The sequence below is a fragment of the Protobothrops mucrosquamatus genome, unplaced genomic scaffold (assembly GCF_001527695.2).
Source record: "Protobothrops mucrosquamatus isolate PMUCROS unplaced genomic scaffold, P.Mucros_1.0 scaffold66, whole genome shotgun sequence".
NCBI lineage: Eukaryota > Metazoa > Chordata > Lepidosauria > Squamata > Viperidae > Protobothrops > Protobothrops mucrosquamatus.
The window spans coordinates 192172-217269 of NW_015386444.1; the positions used below are offsets into that span (position 1 = coordinate 192172).

The 25098-nt window shown below is 37.9% G+C and overlaps 1 protein-coding gene across 1 annotated transcript in view; it reads right to left on the minus strand.

The window, feature by feature from the left end:
• The window catches only part of INVS (inversin), a 168660-nt gene that overhangs the window by 74033 nt on the left and 69529 nt on the right, over positions 1–25098 (minus strand). The window contains exon 10 of the mRNA XM_015812068.1: positions 1656–1951. Within this exon, the coding sequence (XP_015667554.1) occupies positions 1656–1951 (296 nt within the window). The remainder of the gene's footprint in view (positions 1–1655; positions 1952–25098) is intronic.

Sequence of the window (25098 nt, forward strand, 5' to 3'; positions counted from 1 at the left end):
CATTAAATGATATACATTATTAGTTTAAATGATTAACGATAAATTAGTTTTCAAGAGAGATAATTTCTGAAAGAAAAACATTCTTAGCAAAATATTCATTTTTATCACAGAGATTCTTCCCAATGACGACAATTTTAATTTTTCCTAACCTAACATGTCCTTTTTCATTTCAACCTATGTCTTAACATAATTATTTTGAAATACTGTATAATTCATATTTGTCATAGTAATATCCAGATATTTTACTGTTTTCTAAATCTTAAAATCAGTTTTCTCCATCAATTCTATTTATTCCAATTTCATATTTTTCTTAATATTTTTATCTTCTGATTATTAAAACCTCAATATTAAAGTTATTTAATTTAAATAAAGCCCATTAATGTTTCTATAGTAGATCTTAGTAGATCTTCCAAAACCAAACCATCTAACTAATTCCTTTACATCATAAATTCTTTCCTAATCTAAACTTCCATAATTGGTGGTCGTGTAAAAAAAGCTTTAAAAATTTGAACTCAAATAATTATTTTGCTACAAAGGATTTTAAAGATTAATATTCAACTTAAGCTAGAACTTTTCCTTTTAGGACTGATGTTAACTATTGATAACAGAAAAAAGCCTTGAAAGATTATTTCAGTATATGATTACTGCAACAAAAATACTACAGTATATGCATAGAGATAGAGAGATTCAACACTACCCACTATGAAGAAATAGTCAATGAAATTGACACATCTTGTGAGTTGTATAAATTAAATTCTTTAATTAGAGAAAAGGCACTATCTACATTTATTGGCAACTAGAAACCTCTTGTCAGTTTTTTGCATTAAAAATGAAAAAGCTGAGCCTGTTTTTGGCTTTGATAATTGGACAGAAAATATAGAAAGAAGGGCATCATGGCATCATGTTTAAAATATAGCTATTATTACTGTGAAGAATACTGTAAGGCACTTCTTTGTATCTTTTTCTCTTTTTCTTTAATTTTATTTTTTTGCATTTTTCTTTCTGTTTGACATCTTTCTTTTTCATTTTTCTTCCTTTATGTTAGTTTGTATTAGTTTTTGTCTTTCTTTATAGACATTTTAATAAAACATTTTCAGGACCCACCAAATTCTTTTCTCCCCCCCCCCCCCCCCCCCCCCCCCCCCCCCCCCCGCTATTGTCAAAACTCCTGGAGCATAATACTTATCTCAACTGACTCAATTTTGTCTCATCTGAACTACTTTTGATTCCATCTAGTTTGGCCTTCTTCCATGTCCTGTCTGTTGAAATATGCCTGATGAAAATATGCAATGATATATCTTTACTCAGCTATCTTTCTTATTAGCCATTTTTACATATATTATTCAAACCATTTGAATCCTTCCTCAAAAACTATGACTTGTTTTCCTTTTTCTCTTCACTATTTCTATACTTTTATATACTAACACATCTTTTTCTATGATCAGCATAGCTATCCTCTATTGAGCAGAAACCTGACACTTCCATAAATTAAGATGCATTTGCTGCTTACTTGGCCCAAATCAAGTAGCACAAAGGTGGCTATGGTATATATGGTAATATAAAGCACTGGATTCTTGCCTTTCCAGTCTCCCATTTTATGGTCCATAAGAGGAGTCTAGTTTTAGACTTGACAAATGGTAAAAGAGTTTACAAACCCATTTTTCTTTTGTGATCTTCACCAAGTAGCTCTACTGAATGACTTTTGTTCTTGATAGTCACTTTGCTTGATAATACAGGGCTTCTCTTGCTTTTTCCTAGTTGATTTTGTGATATGTTGCCAGATGGATGCCTTTTAACAGGTGGAACAAAGCACTGTGAAGTATGAACTCCCAAAAGATTTCTTTCCGTCTCTGGAAAATTCTGTTGCTGCATATGGATCTTAGTAGTTTTGCAATTCTGCATTTCTTTCTGCTGTTCTGAGGCTTTTCTTTTATTTTCTTCTTCTCTTTTCCTACAGTCAATATTTATAATATTTAAGAGTTAATGGATTATAAGAGTTATTTTGAATTTCTCACTGAAAAGTTCTTAAAATGTTAGAAATTGTTTTAAAAGATCAAAACCACATATTACTTGTACTCTTTTTCTGCTAATCACAGATTATTCACGTAAAACAACCTAAGGACCTAATCCAATCAAATTAAGAATCCTTACATATCTCACTGATGTCATTGGATATTTAACTACATATTTAAAATAAAATATTTGGCATATTGATTTAGATTGAGAAAATTCTGTACATTATCATAAACTAAGAACTTAGATCTTAGTTTAAAAAATCTGCTTCTCATATAAAATCCCTAGGTTTTTAAATAAATAATTAAAACATTAATTAAGTTTAAATATATTAAAACATAGTACATAGAAAATAAAATAAGCAATAGAATAAATAATGAAGCAGCAATAAAAAGCTTAAAAATATCATAACAGCAGATCAAGTAATCAGTTCCAGATGAAGAAAAGGTAATCCAAGTGCAAAGATCACACCTATAACAGGCATTGAATCTTGCTGGTCATATATAAAGCAGTTTTTCTAATTAATGTTTTGGTTACAACCTAAATTGGGTCAATGCAACACATACTATGTAGGTTTGCCTTTGAAATTTATTCAGGAACAAAAATTAATGAAAATAGGGCACATCATCATATATTTACTATACACCATGCAAAGTGAAGATATGGTTCACTGCAGTAATGAAAGTATTGGTTTAAGTCATTTCTTGATTACAGACCTCACTGTACCTTACTTTACAGCAGTGGAAGCCGCGCCCACCCCATTGCCGGCAATGGCAAAACCGGGCTAATATGTTACACGACGTCACGTGACGTCACGAGTTTGACATTTATTCCTAGAGATTAAAATTAAGGTAAAACTCTACATAAACTGTACCCAGAGGAAAAAGGATATAAATACAATAAATACATTTTGCTTTTTTTCTCTTTAGTAAAATATAAATTACTATATATATATATTCCTGTTTGAGGACTAAGAATATTTGAAAGATTATCTCTTCCAATAAGGAATAGCAGCCTATGTATAGCATTCACAACAAAAGCCCAATTCTTTGTGGAAACATGAGGCAACCATAGTTCACTTGCAGCACCTTGATTCTGAAGACAAGATTGTTTAGTTCCCTTCCATCCTTTAAAGAGACATTTTTAATTCACCCCACAATAATATGACAGCCTTCTCCATGCAGTCAATTTGTTGCAAGCAGAAATCCAATACAAGCCCAAATACAAAATATTATTTTTTTAAAAAAATGGAAGTAAACAAATAAAACCTGCAAAGACAAAACAATATGTTACATAATAGTCATTGGTAAATGTCAGATCAGAATATTCTCTGCTATTTTAAACTTTAAGTATTGTAACATGATTTGTGACTGTTGACACACAACAGACTATATAGCATGCCTTCATTGATTCCTCTGTTTCAGAAACAATCCTGAAATGTGCTGTTTCAATGAGATGTGATAGGAAAAAGCCCTAATTTTAACTGCAATGCTGATGCGGCTCTCAGTGAAATTGAGTTTGACACCCCTGCCTTACACTATGTTTCTAAACTGCTTGGCAACAATTGGGTGTAGACCATAAATCTTTGTTTTAATCAAAAACCATGTGGTTTATTTTCACCTGAGAGCCGCATCAGCATTGCAGTTGCCCTTGGGGGGCTGGGTGGGTGTGGGCCACTGTGGGCATGGCCTACTGGGTGGGCATGGATGGAGTGGGTGTGCCCAGCTCTACATCGTTCGCATCAAGGGTGCCTGTGGGGGCCTGGGCAGCAGTGGGACAGATCTGAGGGTCTCTGGCAGAAGGGGATGGGGCCAGGGCAAATGCCAAGGCATGGTCCACTGGAGGAGCCTCACTGTTCCTCTCAGGCCATGCGGGGGGGGGGCTGGATGGTGGCACGGGCTGCCCGGAGCCTTGGGCAGCAGAGGTCAAATGCCCAGCCTGGCCCTCGAGCACCCGCGGCACCAAGCCCAGCCCCACTTCCCCAAGGAGGCGCCCAGCTGCACTTACCTCCTCCTCAAGGCTGCTGCTGCTGTGCTTGCTCTCCTTACCCAGGTTGCTCATGATGGGTACAAGGACAAAGTACAAGGGAGGCCCATTCCCTCTCCATGGGAGGAGACCCAGCTTTGTATCCAAAGCTTCCTTAGCAATAGGATGGGAGACCCCCCAGGATAGGCCAGGAGGAGGGGGCAAGGGGATGGTGAAAAGGCAGCAGGGCAGGACTAAGGCAGGACTTCCCTCAGACCCTCCCTCTCCTTCTTTCCTTCTTTCCTTTCTTCCTTCCTAAGTACAGAGTGGTGGGAAAATATTTGAGATGAGGGAGGGAGAAAAACAGGCAAGAAATGCAGCTGGGGAGGTGTCACCCTTCGTGAGGAATGAAGAAATGCACCATCGCCTGGAAGTGGCCAGCACATGGCCCTCACCTACTTCACATATCTGGCTTGGTGGGCTCTGGGGGAGGAGATGCCATGAGCAGCGTGAGAGTCAATATTACCTGCGCAATGCTGCCCAGCCCCCAGCCTGCCCGGTTTCGGCAGGCAGTGGGGCGCTCTCCTCACAGCGCCGAGAGGTTGAGCCGGGCAGTGCGAAGCTCGCCAGCTTTGCACCTTGCTGCCTGCTGAAACTGGGCAGGCTGGGGGCTAGGCAGCATTGCACTTCTCATCAGATTCGTGCCACCCGGCTCAGCTCTTGGCGCTGTGAGGAGAACGCCCCGCTGCCTGCTGAAACCAGGTAGGCTGGAAGCTGGGCGGCCTCACATTTCTTTTTCGATTTGCACTGCCCGGCTCAGCCTCTCAGCACTGTGAAGAAAGCGCCCTGCTGCCTGCCGAAACCCCTCCCCCAGAGCCCATCAAGCCGGATATGTGAAGTAGGCGAGGGCCATTTATTGGCCACTTCCAGGCGATGGTGCATTTTTTTCATTCCTCACAAAGAATGACACCTCCCCAGCATGCACCCAGGGGGTGCAGCCAATGCGGCAGGGGCTGGTTCCTTGCTGTTTCCAGACAGCCTTGTGGAGCTAAGACTGAATGCATTTCAGCATAGATGGCCACCACAAAATTGTACATTGGCTCCCGGCCGGCTTGGGCCAGGGCCACGGCAGTGGGGGCCATTTCCTCACTGTTTCAAGAATGGCTTCGTGGGCCACATGAAACCACTTCGCAGGCCGCATCTGGCCCCCGGGCCTTGTGTTTGACATGTCTGGTGTAAGGAGATGAAAATGAAAAATGGCTAGCATCTGGCAAAACCTATCTGACAATGAAAGATTCAGCAAAAGGGGCAGCACCAGGTAACTACAAGTCAATTATCAGCTTATCAACAACTTTAAAATTATTAACTGATGTGGTAGTTGATGCAGTCCAATAGCATCTAGCTGAATATAAGCTCTTTCCACCCAAGCAGAAAGTAAACTGCTCAAAGAGCAGAGGGACAAAATATCATTTCCTAATTGATAAGAAGATTCTGGAAAACCGCAAGAGAAGGAAGATTAGCTTGAATGTAGCATGTATTGATTACAAGAAGTCATTCAACTTCCTGCCACATGACTGATAATCTAGTGTCTAGAAATAATAGGAGTCAATAGAAAAATCAGAAGCTTTGTGCATATTTGATGACACAATGGATGAGACAGATGCTGGTCAATGACAATAGAATCGGAGAGATTAATATCAAGAGGAATCTTCCAAGGAGAATCACTATCATATTTGTCATTGCACTGATTCCTCTGTCAACAATACTGAATACCTTAGGCCAGTGGTGGCGAATCTATGGCACGTGTGCCAGAGGCGGCACTCAGAGCCCTCTTTGTGGGCACGTGTGCCATGCCCGAGATGGCAACCGTCCCTCTTCAGCCAGCTGCCCACTAACTCACCGAGGTCCTACATGGCCGGATGTATCCCAGCACGGCTGGTTTCCCTCCCCCCTGTCCCATACCTCCTGGCTTCACATGCTCTCCTTTTCCTGGCCGCGACCCACTGCATTGCCTCCTCAGCTTTTGGCCGTCCGTCCAGTTCAGAGGCGGCTTCTCTGAACTGCTGGTGGCGGGCTGCGGAGCCCCAGAATGTGCCGGTCGAGGGGCTGGCAGGCTGGGGCTGCTAACGGACACTGTCGGCCCCCATGCGCTAGCTGGCCTCTGTGTGTGGGGGCTAATGGTGTCAGGCAGCAGCCACCCTGGCCCTTGCCCCGCCTTGCCCTGTGACAATGGCACCCCCACCCTGCCTCGCTTTGCCTCATCTCACCCCGCAGGACGAGCCTCCTGCCCCACCTGCCAGATCCAACGCTGCCCAGCCCCCATAGGTGTCCCTCCCCACAAGTAACTTCAAGGTGACCACGCCTACCTTGGCTACACCCACCCAGTCTGCCATGACCACCACAGCCACGCCCACCCAGTAGGCCACGCCCACCTGGCACCTGGCGATACATAAGTGGGTTTTGGGTTGCAGTCTGGGCACTCAGTCTCTAAAAGGTTCGCCACCACTGCCTTAGGCCCTGGCTATCAAACATCCAAAACATCTGCCTAGTTATCCCACCTCCTTTACATGGACAATTTGAAAAACATCATCTGAAATAAAATTGCTGTTCAACACTGCCTGTATATACAACCAAGATATTGCAATGGAGTTTGGATTGGACAAATGTGCCACACTCAATATCAAACAAAGAAAAATAGTGAAAACTGAAGGAATCACGATGCCAATGGAAACAACAACATGCCTCCCTCCAGAGCTGTCTTTCCCCCCCCCCCCCATCTATGTCAAGCCCACAGGGCTTGACAGGCAGACGGGTGTCCCACAAACCAAAGAAGTTGAACCAATCAATTCAAACTTCGCAAGGTTTTTTTCGTGAGAAGTTTGAATTCATTGGTTCAACTTTTTTAGTCCCACTTTTTTGGGGGGGGGCACTGCACATGACTGGGAGCTGCAGGAGGCAGCTGAAAAAGCTGCATGCAGCTCCAGAGCCGTGGTTTGCCGAACCGTGGTCCACACACACACACACACACACACACACACACAATGTACGCAGTTTGGAATTTCATGTTTTAGGTTATTGAATTAAATATACATAGTTAGGTCAAATACAGCAGGAAAAAAGTGTTATTCATTACAAGAGGGCTTTAAAATAAAATTGAGGGGAGAGGGTGACCAATCTCTAAATCTCTAGAACCCAAAACGAATCACAAATCCCAAGAAAATAAAACAAACAATGAGGTAGGCACTCAAACAACAACCAGGAGTTACAGGGAACACTCCCATAGACAGGAATAAAAGTCTTAAATGCTTATATACAAACACTCAAATCTTGGGGAACAAACAGGGCGAACTAGAAGCAATAATACACAAGGGAGGGTATGACATAGTTGGCATAACAGAAACCTGGTGGGATGAAACCCATGAATGGAATGGAATGATGGATACAAATTGTTCAAAAGAAACAGGTTTACAAAAAGAGGAGGGGGAGTTGCGATATATGTAAGAGAACACTACATATCTGCAGAAATGCAGATGATTAAAGATAAAATCTCTCCAGAATGTATATGGGTCAATATAAAAGAAAAAAAGTGACATTGCCATAGGTGTATATTACAGGCCACCAAACCAATCAGAAGAAATAGACGAACTCTTTGCCAACCAGTTAACAAATGCATGTAGGAAGCATGCCACAGTAGTAATGGGAGACTTCAACTATCCAGATATCAACTGGGAGACAAACTCTGCAGAGAGTGGGAGATCAAACAGATTCCTAACCAACCTAGCCGACAACTTTGTCACCCAAAAGATGGAGGAGGGAACTAGTTGTAAAGCTATACTGGACTTAATCATTATAAACAGAGAAGAAGTGATAGAGGGATCAAAATTACTGGAACCTTTGGCGAAAGTGACCACATCACACTGGAATTTAATATAATGCAAACACTAGCAATAGAAAACAATCCAACCTCTTCTGAAGGAGCCAGCAGATGTTATCTCAGAATCGTTGCACCACATCTTTCATAAATCCTGGAGAACTGGGGAAGTACCTGAGGATTGGAAAAGGTCTGATGTGGTCCCCATCTTCAAGAAAGGAAAAAAAACGAACCCAAGAAGGAAAAAAACCGAACCCAAGAAACTACAGACTAATCAGTTTAACATCAATACCTGGGAAGATCCTAGAAAAGATAATCAAAAAACAGATCTGCAAACAACTAAAAGCAAACAAAGTCATAACTAGTAGCCAGCACGGTTTGTTAAAAACAGATCATGCCAAATCAATGTCATCTCATTCTTCTATAAAGTGACTAAACTAGTAGACCAGTGAAACATAGTGGACCTAGTATACTTAGATTTCAATAAGGCATTTGACAAGGTAGACCACAACCTACTCCTTGGTAAGCTAGGAAAAGGTGGAATAGACAACATCACCACCAGATGGATCTGTAGCTGGCTAGCAAACCGTACTCAACGAGTAGTCCTCAATGGCACTACATCCACATGGAGAGAAGTAAATAGTAGGGTACCACAAGGTTCCATCTTAGGCCCACTACTCTTCAATATCTTCATAAATGACTTAGATGAGGGAATTGAAGGGGAACTTATCAAATTTGCAGATGACACTAAACTAGCAGGAATATCAAACACCTCAGAAGACAAACTCAGGATCCAAAAAGAATTTGACAAACTTGAACAATGGGTCCTATCAAACAAAATGACAATGTGGAGAAAAGCAAAGTTTTACATTTAGGCAGGAAAAATCAGATTAAGCGAGACCTGGCTTAAAAACAGCAACTGTGAGAGAGACCTTGGAGTCCTATGTGGCGATCGCTTGACTATGAGCCAGTAGTGTGCAGCAGCAGCCAAAAAAGCTAATACAATCCAGGATTGTATAAACAGAGGCATGGAATCAAGATCATGCAAGTATTAATACCGCTTTATAAAAGCCTAGTAAGACCACACCTGGAATACTATAGCCAATTTTGGTCACCATATCACAAAAAAGATGTTGAGAGTTTGGAAAAAATTCAGAGAAGATAAGATAAGGTAAGCTTTATTGTCATTTTTTACTGTGGGCACAACGGCACACATCAAAAATGAAATTTAGTTGCCCACTCTCAAACACATACACAACACACACCTAAACAAACTATATACAACATATGTATAGACTCACACCCCTACATATACATAACAAATAAATATTAAACACTGTCTATCTTGAATATATAATGGAAGGAGGAAGCTTGAGAGTTCATAAGTTTAATGTGGTATGGAATGAAACTATAGCTGAATCTGGATGTTCTGCTTCGGATATCTCCCAGAAGGTAACAAGGAAAACAGGTCGTGAAGAGGATGAGTAATGTCCCAGATAATCTTACGGACTCTGCTCAAGCACCGTTTCTATGCTATGTCCTGGATGGGAGGGAGGGAACTGCCAATGATCTTTTCAGCCATCCTCACCACTCTCTGCACCGCCTTCCTGTCTGAAACAGTGATGCTTCCAAACCAGACTGTGATGCTGTATGACAGGATGCTCTTGATCGTCCCCCTGTAGAAAGTGGTAAGGATAGGAGAAGGAAGATGTGCTTTTCTCATGCGACGCAGAAAATGCAGGCGCTGCTGTGCCCACTTCACCAGTGTCTTGCTGTTGAGTGACCAAGCCAGCCTACTTGTTAACTGCACATCCAGGAATTTGATGCTGGTAACCATCTCCACAGGTGAATCATTAATGCACAAAAAAGTGTGGCTGTGCCTGCCTTTTCTGAAATTGACAACGATCTCTTTGGTTTTTCCGGTATTTAAAACTAGGCTGTTTTCCTTACACCAGTTCACCAACCCCTCAACCTCCTTGCAGTAAGCACCCTCATTGTCATCTTGAATAAGGCCCACTACTGTTGTATCATCTGCAAACTTCACAATATGGTTGTTGGCAAACCTAGCACAACAGTCATGGGTCAAGACCTGGAGATTAAAACATACAAAGAATGGCTGTGGGACTTGGGTTTGGCTAGTCTAAAGAAAAGAAGAAAGGAGACATGATACCAGTGTTCCAGTATTTGAGGGGCTACCACAAAGAAGAGAGGGTCACGTTATTCTCCAAAGCACCAGAGGGCAGGACAAGAAACAATGGATGGAAACTAATCAAGGAGAGAAGCAACCTGGAATTAAGGAGAAACTTCCTGATAGTGAGGACAATTAACCAGTGGAACAGGTTGTCTCCAGAAATCGTGGGTGCTCCATCACTGGAGATTTTTAAGAAGAGGCTAGACAGTCACTTGTCTGAGATGGTATAGGTTCTCCTGTTTGAGCAGGGGGCTGGACTAGAAGACCTTCAAAGTTCCTTCTATTCTATTCTGTTCTGTTCTGTTCAGTTTAGTTCCATTCCGTTCCATTCCACTGTGCCATTTGCAGTTGCATTTTCTAATAAAATACTATTTTAAACCGAAAAGCTTCATGGGAGTTTGGATGTTGGAGATTGTAATCTAGCAACAAAAATAGGTCTCTTTAGACAAGTGCAAATTACTAGTTTTTGCACTTAAACTGTCCTTGAATTTTCAATCAAGAAGATGAAGAGATAGTGAATGAGTTGTCATTTCCTCCAATTATTGTGTGGCACCAAAATCAGGACAAAAAAGAAGATGCTTGCTTTGCTTGGGTTGCTATGGATACCAAACAGAACACAGTTCCTAATTTAAATCAGCTAGCCTTAAACTGGTCTTAAAGTTTTGCATCTTGCTTTGGATGCACTCTCTCAGTGCAACCGCATCCAGTACCTGTTCCCTTTCCAGGTGCTAGTAAATTTCTCTCCTCTTTTTAGCAATTCCCTCTTGATGCAGACTCATGGCCTCTCCTCTCTTCCCTTCTGAGGCTACAGTTTGTATAGAAGGCTTGTACTTTCCAGCCTTGATTAATGCTTACTGAAAGTTTTTTTTTTAAGAAACAAAATTTCACCCAGGAAACTTTGTCCCAACCTGATGTTCAGCATACTTCTGCATCAAATTATTAAACCTGATTGAGAAGGCTTTATAGGAAAGTACTTTCTTTCTCTATCTTGTGACTCTGGAGATAATAACCCATACTTTGGAACTGAAAATAATTTTGCCTTCTCAAGACAGTTCTGCACATATTTTTCAAAGAGAAGCCTCTTATGCCTCTGTCAAACTCTTAAATCAAGGTAAATTTCAAACAAATTTCACAAGAAATTTGCCCTCAAAGAATAAACTCTCACTAGGCAAGTGCATTTGTACTGTATATGCATCAACATCAGTATTCATTATTCTTAAATAATGGCTTATTCTGTGCAGTGTGCAGCCAGTTTCTGACAAGAGACTCAAAAAATGTTACATTTTTCTTTTACCAAAGTAACAAAAAAGACACTTCAAACTCAAGATTTCTGGGTAGAAAACAGTCATCAGAGCTTATTTCAGCAAAACAGTTTGGAGAGATAAATCTCAAATTCAAGAAGATCCAACAATAATCCATTTTCAATCAAAAGTTCTAGGTAAACAAACAATAGCTGGCTGACTGAGGTACAGGGAAAATATATATTTTTACCACAAAGAGCCACTGAAAAAGCCATCTCTTTTGCATTGCCCTAACTATCACCCAGTCTTTCTTTCTTCCTTCCTTCCTTCCTTCCTTCCTTCCTTCCTTCCCGCCTTCTTATTAGGTGCATATATTGCTGCTATCAGTATCTGTTTTTGGTTTATCATTATCTCTACCATCAATATTCTTTCCTCTTCTGCATAGATTTGTTTGGGAGTCATTATTTCTTTAATATATAGAGCTATTCCTCTTTTTTTTGTTGAGTTAATGCAAAATGAAGTTTCCCAATTTTCGATTGCTCCAACAATTTATAGTGTTGTCTCTTAATATGTGTTTCTTGGAGATAAATTATGTCCATTTTTAATGTTTGTAGTTGTGTAAAAAAAAAATTCCTTTTTATAAGGGGAGTTCAATCCATTTACATTCATTGAAAGAATCCCATTTTCCTTCTCCATCTCCTTCAATTATATATAGGTCTTAACTTTCTAGTTGTTCTTATCTGTCTCTGTTCTTTATCTCTTACCACTTTTTCTGTCTTTGTATTTTCGGTTTCTTTTTCTTCTTCCCTTGGCTTAGCTGCTCCTTCTGTTACCATTTCTTCCTATCTCTTTGTTTCTCTCTCTGGATGGGGTTCTGCACTTTCATCTTCCATAAATGCTTTATGGTTATCGTAAAACTTCATTGTCTTAAGTGGTGTGTCCAATCTGTATCTTTTCCCATCCCAGTTGATTAGGATCCCTTTTGGAATCAGCCATCTGAAATTCACTCTTTTTTCAGTTAACTTTTTAGTCAGGAATTGGTATTCTCTTTGTACATCTCTTATTCTCCTGGAAATCTGCTTCAGGACTACAATCTCTTTTTCTTTTTATAGCAGAGGGTCATCTCTCACTCTTCTCAAAATCTCATTCTTGATTGATCTTTTGACAAATCTAACATGTACTTCTCTGGAGACTTTATTTCTTCTCACGTAGCTTGAGTTGACTCGAAATATTTGATCTAACTCTCCTTCCATTTCTTGTTTCCCAATTTCCGTGCTTCAGCCAATAGCTCCGTTATCAGATCCGCAAGATCCTCTTCTTTATCCTCTATTATGTTTTGGAATCTTAGGAAATAAGATGCTTTTTCCATTTCCATAACTGCAATTGAATCTTCCAATTCTGTGTTGATCTGCATCAGCTTTTGGTTCTCATCTTTCAGTTCTGCCAACTTTTGGTTGGTCGCTTATCTTCTACTTTTTGGATTTTTTGTTCATTTTTTGTGACCATCTGTTTAAAGTTTTCTAATTGGAAATCCATGTTGTTAATTTTTTGGTTCATTTTATCAAGGTTGTCTTTTGTTTCCTCATGATTTTTCCATGTATCATCCTTTGAGAGGAAATTGTTTCTTGAATCGCTTGTAGTGTTGCTTGCATCTCCTTTTGGAAATTACTGACTTTTGCTTGTTGGAGTATTGCTTCAATTGGTCTTTGATATATTGGGTTTGCTGAGACGGAGGATAGGGCTGAAGGCACTTTCTTACCAGTTTAACTTAAATTCGGAACACTCATTTTATTTCTACCCCCCAAACTCCTTTTTCCAACTCTAAGACTTTTTTCCCACACCAGCCTTCAACCAAGCCATTAACACTATATTCAACACAATATATCTTTCAAAATTATCTTAAATAGTTCTTGTAGTCCTTATTTGTAATCTCTAGATCAGTAGGCTCTCTCAGCAAGGAGATAAGAATTTTTTTTTATAATCCACTTCTGAAGATGGGGCTCACTTCCCAAAAACAGTTAAAACAGTTCAAGTTGGTAATCCATAGTCCTTCTCCAAGAAGTTTCTCCACTATTTCAGTTTCCACTGTCTATAGGTAGTTCTCTAGTCCAACATTAATAATTTATAATCCACTGAGCTCCTCAAACCAATAGGAGAGTAAAAAGGGAAAAAATGTAAAATTTATCCCAAGGTCCAACTTTGCCACTTTGCCAAAAATTAGTCCAAAATATCTTGCTAGCAGTAGTTCCTTACTGCTCACTCTGTCTTTAAGTAGCTGTAAAAATCACAATTCAAACAATATTTATAATCCAAAGGAATAGGGCTCACTTCCAAAAACAATTGTTCAGCATCCAAAGTTGCCCCTCAGTCAAAATTTATAATCCACCAAGACCTACTATTTGAGTTAATAGTCCACAGGCCTTCTCCAAGAGGATTTTCCACTATTTCAGTTTCCACTGTCCATAGATAATTCTCCAGTCCAATGTTAAGAATTTATAACCCATGCTCACTCTGTCTTTAGACAGCTCAAACAGTACTTATAATGCAAAGAAAAAACAGATAGTTTCAAAGTAGTTTGTATCTTTTAGCTATAACCATCCTGCAAAAAAGAAAACGGCCCAAAGAAAGTCTTCTCTTTTCAGCTATAATCCACAGGACTATGAAGGTCAGAAACATCAAACATCAAAGGATTTAAACTGTAAACTATGTCTGGGCATCTAGCCAAGTTCTAAGTTTCTAGACAAAATATTAGATAAGTTCAGTAAATGGTTTAGTGTAGTTCTTTGCTCTTGCCACTAGATGTCCTCAGGTGCCCATTTTGTAATTTTCCAGTTAGTTTAGACCAAGTTTGATCCGATATTCTCCAAAAATAATATAAAATAATATAAAAAGAAGAAAAAAAATTAAAACTCCCCAAACTTTTCTTTTTTCTGTTTCTCTCTGTTATATCTACAATGCTGTTGTAGACTCTGTTTCCTCCAAAACACTTAAATCGCTGCCTTTTTCTGGGGGGAGGGATAACCCCCTCTTAACTCTGAGAAATTGCTTTCAGATGTTGTTTTTTTCCCAGAACAAGTTTTAACATTGTAGAGAAGAAAGGAAAATAGTCTCACCCAAGTCCAAAATGTTGGTCACACTTGTATTGACTCACTTTTCTCCCAGCTGTCAGCAGCTTTCGACTGGCTATGTAGAAGGAGCCAGCCTTTCTCCTGCCATTCTGGAGGGCTCCTTGGATCAAGCAGGTTGGCTACCATCTTCCCACGATCTGCAAGAGTCCCCTCTTGGTCTGTTACCTCTATGGGGTGACTTTCAGTCCTTTTTGGACTCACAGCAGGATGAAATCGAGCCCGCCTCACCACAGCAACGAAACCAGAAGTCTATTTCTAGATGCACAGAAGGCTTTTGACAACATAAATTGGCAATTTATGTTTCAACAACTAGATGAAATGGATTTTGGAAAAAACTTCATAAATATAATTAAAACAATTTATTACAGACAAACAGCCAAATTAATCATAAATGGAGATTTTACAGAAAATTTCAATTTTAAAAAAGGCACAAGACAAGGGTGTCCATTATCCCCATTGTTATTTATATTAACATTTAGTACCTAAATAGAAATATTAGGCAAGATACGAAAATTAAAGGATTGGAAATAAAAGATGAAAAATACAAATTACAAGCATTTGCAGATGATTTGGTTTTTATACTACAAGAACTCCTTGAGACAAGCCTTAAGCTTATGAAAACGATAGAAGAATTTGGAGAAGTGGCAGGTCTGAAAATAAATAGAGAAAAGACCAAAGTGATAACTAAAAACCTTACAGAAAAAGAAAAAAAATCAATTATCGGAAAAATAATCAAAACAATTAAATACTTGGGAATCTACTTAACAGCAAGATGTGCAACAATATAAGAAGATAACTACATAAAATTATTAAAACAAATAAAACTAGACTTGGAAAAATGGAAAAACTTACAACTTTCAATGTTGGGGAGAATAGCAACAGTGAAGATGAATATTCTATCAAAAATACTTTTTTTATTTCAAACTATACCTATAAGATTGGGGGAAAAACCTCTTTGATGAACTAAACAAATTAATACTGAAATTTATTTGGCAAGGAAAAAAAGCTAGAATTAAATTAAAAATGCTTCAAGAAGCGATAGAAAATGGAGGATTTGGACTGCCAGACTGGACTTTGTATTACCAAGCAGTTATATTAACATGGCTAAAAGAGTGGATAACTCTTAGAGATAAAAGATTACTATACCGTCCTAGAGGGACATGACCTACAACTTGGATGGCATGCCTTTCTATGATATGGGAAAAATAAAATACACAGATACTTTCAATATCATTACATAAAAATGCACTTTTGTTAGAATGAGAAAAAATAAAAGCGAAAATCTATATGAAAATACCTGCATGGCTTTCAGCAATGGAAGCGTTTGTTCACCCAAACTTAATAAACTATGAGAAAATCGTGACCTATAAAGACATTTTGAATAATGAAGCAAAATTAAAACATAGACAAGAACTAGAAGAACAGGGTATTGAACTATCATGATGGCCATATCTGCAAATTCAAACAACATATGAAAAAGATGTTAAAACATCTGGATTTTATAAGAACAGACAGAATTTGATAAGATATTACTGATCTCAGACAAAAAATTGATTAAGAAACTTTATAAATATATGCTAAGTTTAAAGATGGAAGAGGAACAAGTTAAAGAAACAATGATAACATGGTCAAAGAACTTTGGACATAACATTGAAAGAAAACTGGCAAAGCCTTTGGGAAAGAAATTCTAAAATAACAAAAGCGGTAGCGTACAAATAAAATCTATATAAAATGTTTTATAGATGGCATTTAACACTGGTGAGATTAGAAAAAATGTTTAAAAATATATCAAGCAATTGTTGGAAATGTAAATAAAAAACAGGCACTTATTACTATCTTTGGTGGACATGCTCTAAAGCTAAAAGATTCTGGTTAAGAATATATACATGGTTAGAGAAAATTATTAAAAAACATATAGATTTTAAGCCAGAATTATTTTTGTTAGGCATAATTGTAGGAAATTATGAGAAAGAGTGTATATATTTAATTTTACATATATTAACTGCAGCAAGAATTGTATTCGCTCAACATTGGAAAAATGAAGATTTACTAATGGAGGAAGTGTTAATTAAAAAAATCTTAGAGTGTGCAGAAATGGATAGATTGACATTGAAAATGAAAGAGAAAGAAGATTCAGTTTATTTTAGAACAGGGGATACCTTTTATCATTGGCTAGAAGAACGCGGTAGAGAGAAAGGAACTTAATATGAATTAGTAAGTTAAATGTTGGAACCCAGACAATATGTTGCTGATAAAATACTAAGCACTTATGATTATAAAAAATAATAAAAATATGTATTACAAAAATGTTTTATTCTCAATATCTATTTCTAAAATTTGCCTAGTTTCCAATCACCAATTCCCAGTCCAACAGCTATCATTTTATTGGCCTGTTGCAAGAATAAGATCCCAGCCAGCATGGATCTAGAATTCTGAGTTATTTTCCATTTTGAGGAAGTTGTTGTGTATTTGTTTTATTTCTTCTTCAGCTCTGAGAAACTGAAACTCAAAAAGCAAGACTGAGACTTGGGTAAAGTGAACTTTTTCTACAATTCTCCGTAGTTGCACAACAGCTGCTTTCTTTCTTCAAATATGTTTATTTATTTTTATCACCAAACATAAAATACAAAACACATACAAAAAAAAAGGAAAATAACCCAGACTGATAAACATCCAACAAAAAAATGTGTACAAAAAAGAAAAAAATCTCAAATACCAAATATATTTAACATTAAACATAAAAAAATCCACCCCAGCTGAATTCTGAAAGATACATAAAAATATTCCCCTCCTCTTACATAATGGGTCTAGGAATAGTTATAAACTTTCCCATCTGTATTTAATAAAAATGCTACATTATATAAACAAATATCCCTGATGTCAAAATCTAAATCTAATAATATATATAAAATAATAAACAAGTTACTCCAAAGTTAAAACTAATCTTCAAATCCCTCTATTAATCATTTGTCATTGTATTTAACAGATAGAAAATCCAACAGCTGCCCACTTCCTATTTTCACATTGCAGTGAGACGGGCGCAGGAAGACGGGGCTCTGTCTTTCATGTTCGATTTCGCCCCGCTGGGGACCCTGGAAAGAGTTGAAAGTCACCCTGTAGAGGTGATAAGCAAAGCTGGGATCCTCATTGATTGTGGGAGGATGGTGGCCATTCCGTTTGATCCGAGGAAGCCCTGCAAACCAGTGGGGGAAAGACTGGCTACATTCATGTAGCCAGTCAGCTGCTGACAACGGAAAACAATAAGCACTAACAAGCAACCTTTCAGCAATGTGGATGAAACTGGGTGAGACTCTATCCTCTCTTTATGACTCTAAGACTTCTTCCTAGAAAAAACTGCCCAAAGCACCCTCCCCAATGAGAGAGGGAAGGGAAATTTCCACCACATTTCCTCAGGAAAAGAAAAGTGGTAAGCTAATTATTTGGGGGAAACAGAAAACTACAAGTTTAATTTGGAATTAATACACATATATGACTTTGAAATTTGGTGACTAAAATGTTTTTGAGACTTTTTTTTTTTAAAGAGATTTGAAAAGCTTGTAATATAAGTTTGGATTTAAACAGCTGGAAAACGGTGCTAATGACATCTAGAAGTAAATTACGGCACTACAATTTGTTATGCCTAAAGGAAACTTGGCTTGAATCCCAGATTTAGATAAGATTCTTGCTGTCTGTCCTTGGAAAACTTCATCTTTGAAGACTGCAGCTGGGAAAAGGGTGGGGACTTTTGGGCTGCTTATCGGTGTGGCAGAGATGAACTATTTTGAAACCAGCCTGCCTGAACTACAAATATAAATATTAACTGACTTTCAGAGCTGTGTTGTGGAACTATTTCCCTGCAGGAGAAACACATTTCATTGCTTGAGATGATGGAATATTTTGGATTACAAATCTTTGATTGATGAACAAATTTTATTATAAAGACCACCTACAAAAAAATGAAATGGATGTCCCATACTCAGCTTTAAATGGTAAAAAGCCATCTCTAACACCTGTCCCCAAAGTCTTCAGTTTGATATACTACCAAAAAAATATGGATGAAGATCAGAAAAAAATTCTCTCCATGTTGAAATCAATACAAGAGACTATTGCTTTAGCTTGTGATGAGACTAGAAGTAACACAAAGGAGATAAAAGAACAATTTTCTAATCTAAATTTACAAACCCAGAACATGACTACAAAGAAAGAACTAGCAACCCAGAAAATAGAAGGAAAACCAGAGGAAGCAGATCCAAAGATGGAGGACCTAAAGAAGGAACTAAATGACAGATTTAGACAACTGAAGAACTAGAAGACAGAACAATAATATCAGAAATGGAAAAGACATCTTACCAATCAAGAATTCAAGACACATTTCAAGAAAAGATTGAATGGAAGATAGAGCTGTTAGGAGAACTGTGGGAAATTGGAGAAGGAGGGAGGCTGTTTAATGAATATCAATGGGTTCGTTCTTCCAAAAATACTTTAATCAAATGGTCTTTCTTATTCCAAACAATATACACAAAAACAGAGGAAAAATTACTTGATTCAAATGCACTGACTTGGAAAGTTAGTTGGCAAAGGAAGAAAGCTAGAGTAAGACTGAAGAAAATAGAGGTTTTGATCCATTAGATGGGATATTATATTATTAACTAGGTGTTTGAATATGGTGGAGAATAGGAACGTCCGATGGCGACGTTGAGGCATTGTAGAGGAAAGAGGACAGTCTCCGTCCTCCAACTCTGATTCTTCCACGATCGGGGACCCTTCGGGGCGCGCAGAGTCTGGAGGGCCACACGAGATAAAGAGCGAAGCCTTGGGGGGTAGCGAGGTGAAAGGCGATCACCCACTACAATGAAAAGAAACCCCTTAAGCCCAGTGTGAAAGTGTCTGCTATTGTGAGATGGCAAATTCGAGGCCATGACAAGTCACAGATGATGCGGAAGCAAGGATTTATTTAACAGACTGTGTCATTTGAAGTGAGTAAAAATATTCCAAAATAGTAATAGAAGAGAAGAGCCTAAAAAGATTTACATGTCCGTGAGTTTTGGTGTGAGAAGGAAGCTCAATTTGCGAGGGAATCCTCAAAGCAAGCGGCGACCCAGCGGGAAGAGCTGTGAGTCAGCAAATTAAAATAACTAAAGGATTAACAGGAGGGAGACAAAGAACTTTGTGGCAAATGTTTTAAAAGGAGAGGATTAATGTACGGCGAAGGAAATAGCTGTAAGAAGATCGAGGAAAGAGACAAGGGAGGTGGTATAACGAAGATGAGAGATGGCAGAATGAGTAAGACGAGAGTGAAGTGAGACGACCGGCGAAAGACAGTGGAAGTTGGAGAGAAAATGGTGGTCTAGGAGAGTAGCGGGAAAAGCAAGAAAAAACGAAGGAAAGAAAATTGAAAATGGAGAATGAGCAGCACGTAGCAGCACATAGCAGATGACTGGAGAAAGTGGAAATGGTGGAGAAAGGTGGAGATACATTGGGACACAGAGACGAGGAAGGAGCGGAAGGCAACAGAAGATCGGGAAAAGTAAAGGAGACGGCGAGAGGATGGGACATGGTGGTGAGACTGACAGGAGTGGATAGGCAGTTGGAGAAGGAAACCGAAGCCTTAGAGGGACTGTGTGTCAAGCAAGAAGGAAAAAAGAAAGTGAATGGTGTTGGAGAAGGAGAAAAGAGGTTTGGGGGTGGTAGTGGATGTAGATGTAGAGGAGGAGAAAGAAAAATGAAGCAACGGAAGTTCAGAGAAAAAGTGTGAAATTAATAGGCTGCTAGCTAAATAAGGGAATATTAAGAATATTGTATATTTGAGGAATAGGACAAGTACTGCAATGACAACATTGAGAACAGGAAAGAAAACAACATCAAGTCCATCATTGACACCCTCATCCCCATCAGGTCAGAGAACAATAGAAGGAATGTTGGGGATAGAAAAACAGAGTCTAATATCAAACATGCAAACTATGCAGACAACATTATTGGCTATTCAGGAAACGATGTTGAAAATTCAGGAAACAATGTCTAAGAACCATGTAGAACTGAAAGGGGATATGAATAAATTAGACAATAGGATAGCGATGATACAACAAACAATTGAGAAAAATGAAGAAAGAATAAAGACAGTGGAGGTGAGGTCGGAAAAGATGGGGGGAAAAGTGGAATAGTAGACAAAAAATTGATTGTAATTAACAAAAAAATGGAAGAATCGGACTTCCACTTACGGATCGTGGCACCTCAGTCGTACAAAGAGATCTCTCTCTTTGTTGGCTGTTTTCCCTCCGCCGGTAGACCCTTATGCGGGTCTTAAATCGCCCTGGAGGGGCGACTACCGTCGAGGAGGCTTTGCTCGGCTGCGGTGGAGCAGCGGCTCCCCCTGCAGTCCGAACTAACTCCGTAGGGCCGATGGAGAAAAAGATCGGCCAGTAAAATGGCCGATCACTTAGTTGCATCAGCCAAAGTCAGAAAATCATCTAAGCATAAAGAACCACCGTGGTGAATCCGGGTGAGACCTTTCCTCCCTCTCTCTGTCCTGATTATTTGCCTGTAAAAAGTTTTTGATCACTTCCCTGTCTTAAGAGAGCAGCTTCTGTCTACTTGGGAAAGAAAGTTTTAAAAAAACTAAAATAATTAAAGCTTTATTGATTACTTGATTTTTCTTTCTGGATACCTAGGACCTTGAAAAAAATAAAATAAAAAAGAAACGCTATATTTTTTACTCTATCTATTATATTGGAGATATTGGCTTTTGTTTTTTCTGCTGCCGAAAGAGATAAATTTTTGGAAGAGTTTACAGTCCACTGAGGACATCTTGTGGCGAAAAATCCCATTACAACTCTATTTTCTTTTGCTATTTGATGAATTTGACTTTCAAATAAAGGGAAAAGATAAAAGATTTGTAACAGCTGTGGTGAATTTGTTTATTAGAATTTTGGAGGTGGATATTTGTTGACCTTTTTGAAATATAGCCTTCATTAAAAGATTAAAGAATATTCTTTTTTTAATTTTAAAAAGTTTTTTATTTATAATACAGTTAAAACAAAAATGGACATAACGTAACATTCCAGTATACGTATTTCTAACAATTTGTTCCTCTTCATACATATAGTTCTTAATCTCTATATATACATACATATTTTTCTATACAATACATTATCTAATTTATTTCTCTATATACTAACATACAATTATATATATTTCTATCTTAACACTAGCTTATAACCCGAACAGTCCCCCTTGATTCACACCAATAATAAAATTTGTCCCAGATTTCAAAATAATCTGACTCTGTCTTGTCCTTCATTTCCATTGTGAGCCTGTCCATATCGGCACATGATAAAATTTTGTATAAAATCTCTTCTTCTGTTGGAGTTTCTTTATTCCTCCAATTTTGTGCATACGCCAATCTAGCAGCTGTGGAAATGTGTAACATCAAGTAAAATATCCCTTTATCGTATTTCTGTGTAGTTATGCCTAATAAGAAGAGTTCTGGTTTTACCTCTATCTCTATCATTAATATTTCTTCCAGCCATTTTTTTTATCTTATTCCAAAAATCACAAGCTTTTGAGCACTCCCACGACATATGGTAATAGGTCCCTATTGCCAATTTATATTTCCAGCATATAGATGAAAAATTTGGACCCATTTTAGCTAACCTTGTGGGTGGGAGATGCCATCTATAGAACATTTTGTGGAGATTTTCTTTGTAGGAGGTGGCCAAAGTGAGCTTCCTATTTCTTGCCCATAATTCTTGCCAGATGTGCAGATCAAAGTTGAGATCAAGATCCCTGCTCCACGTTAACATGGTTTCTTTTACCTGTTCCTCATACATTGCCTGATCTAACAGATAGTGATATAGTTTTTTAATCATTTTGTCCTCAGTTCCTAATAATATTTTGTCCAGCCCTGTCGATTCTATTTTTATGCCTAGCTCTTTTTTATCTTTCCAATATCTTGCCTGTAATTGAAGATATGCCCACCATTCTAATTCTATCCCTTCGTCTTGAAGATTTTTCCTGGATTTCAATTCCCCTTTCTCGTCTAGTACATTTTTATATGTTATAATTTTCCCTAATTGTATAAACTTGGGATGTATATGCATTTCTAATGTTGAAATCCAGCTGGGGACTTGTGTATAATTTGGTTGCCAAGTTTTAACATATGTCTATTAGAGCTCGTCTGATGTAATGCCTTCGAAAATATTTGTGTGTCTTATATTTCTGATCCCATAACATAGCATGCCATCCTATCTGTAAATCATGACCTTCCAGACTTAATAGTTTCCTATTCTTCAATAATATCCAATGCCGCACCCATAATAATACTATGGCCTGATAGTATTTTTCCAGGTCAGGGAGGCCAAGTCCACCCCTTTCCTTCGAATCTTGCAGTAATTTTAATTTAATCCTTGCTTTTTTCCCTTGCCAAATAAATTTGAGTATTGCTTTATTAAAGTTTTGAAAAAAATTCTTGTCTAATTTAATGGGTATACATTGGAACAAAAATAAAATTTTAGGTAGCACATTCATTTTGATTACGGCAATTCTGCCCATAAAAGAGAGCTGCAAATTGGTCCAAATATCTAAGTCAATTTTAAACTGTTCCATTAATTTATCATAATTATCTCTTTTAAGTGTAGTACATCTAGCAGTTAGTTGTATCCCTAGATATCTTATTTTCTTCGTGATCTGAATGCCTATTCTGCCAACTAATTCATTTTTCTGTATTTTAGTCATGTTCTTAGTGAGCATTTTTGTTTTTTCTTTATTTATCTTTAGGCCTACTATTTCCCCATATTTACTCAGTACTTCCATCAATCTTGTCCCTGATTGTAGTGGCTCTTCGATTATAAAGACAAGATCGTCTGCAAAGGCTTGCGTTTTAAACGTTTCTCTTTTAATCTCTAATTCTTTGATCTGTTCATCTTTTCGAATCACTCTGATTAGTACCTCCAGGGATAGTATAAACAATAATGGCGATAACGGACAACCTTGCCTTGTACCTTTTTGAATTTGGAAGCTATCGGTTAATTCTCCATTAATTATTACTTTTGCTGCCTGTTTAAAATAAACTGATCTGAACATATTTATGAAATTTTCCCCAAAGTCCATATATACCAATTGATTGAGCATAAAATCCCATTTCACATTGTCAAATGCTTTTTGTGCATCAAGAAAAATTAAACCCATTTGCTTTTCATTGTGTACCTCATAATACTCCAATACATCCAAAACAATCCTAACATTGTTTCTTATGTATCTTTTAGATAGGAAGCCATTTTGATCAGAATGTATAAAATCTACTAAGAATCTTTCAAGTCTTTGAGCCATTATGGCCATAAAAATCTTATAGTCCAAATTTAATAATGAGATGAGTCTATAGTTCTTAATATGCGTCAAATCTGAATTTTCCTTAGGAATCAGAGTGAGGAGAGCTTCTTCCCATGAGGCTGGTATTTTGGCCTTTATTAAGACCTCGTTAAATAGCTCCATCAATATTGGGCTTAAAGATTCTTGTACGATTTTATACATTTCTACAGGTAAACCATCTGCCCTGGGGCTTTGTTGTTGTTTTGTTTCTTGATTGCCTCCAAGAGTTCTAGGGGTGTTATCTCTTTGTTCAACAGGTTTTTAAACTCTTCTGGCACTTTCGGTAAGTTGGCTGTTTGCAGATACTTTAGAATATCATCATTATTTCTCCATTCATCATCTTTGTATAAGTTCTTATAGAACTCATATGCCACTAATTTCTTTCCTTCATTCTGGTATACCATATCACCTTCTACATTATATAGTTTATTAATCCTCTGTTTATTATTATGTTTCTTTATTTTGTAGGCCAGCTATCTCCCCGGTTTATTAGTGTTTTCAAAAAAAATTGTTTGGTGCGTTTTATCTGCTGTCCTAATTCTTCTTCCCAATGATATTCATCTTATGTTTAATTAGAACTATCTGTTGTTTCAAATCGTGTCTTTGTGGTTTCTTTTGTAGATTTTCCTCGGCTCTACTTAGTTCTTCTAAATTTCTTTGTCATTGTATTTTAATTTTGTTTTCCATGGCCATATAAGAAATTGCAATGCCTTTCATATAGGCTTTGGCTGTATCCCATAAATTTTGGCAATTCGTATCTTCCTTTTTATTTATCTTAAAAAACAGGTCCATTTGATCTTCCAATTTCAATTTAAATTCTTTATGTTTTAGGATTGCTCTTTTCAGGGTCCATCTCTTCATTCTTTTTTGCCCTTTCCATCTGATTCTAATTGGGTTGTGGTCACCCCAGGAGTTCGTATCAATTACAATATCCTCTACCTCCAAGTTTAAATCTGCTGACATCCACACCATATCAATTCTGGACCACGATTGGTGTCGTCCCGAGTAGTACGTAAACTGTTCTTTCCCTAAGTTCCTCTCTCTCCAGATATCCTGAATATTAAGGTCTTCTGCCATTTTTAGGAATGTATCAGGTAATGTTCCTCAAGTTCTTTTTCTACTCTTTCCACATTTATAGTCTAGGTGTCTATCCACAATTACATTATAGTCTTCCATTATACAAGTGTTATCATATTCCAATTTATTAATAATACTATGTAGTTTTTTATAGAATTGTTTCTGCCCCTCATTCGGAGCATAAATTCCCACAAGGGCAATTTTTGTTTTATTCAAAATTACTTCTATTATTAAAATTCTACCCTCTTC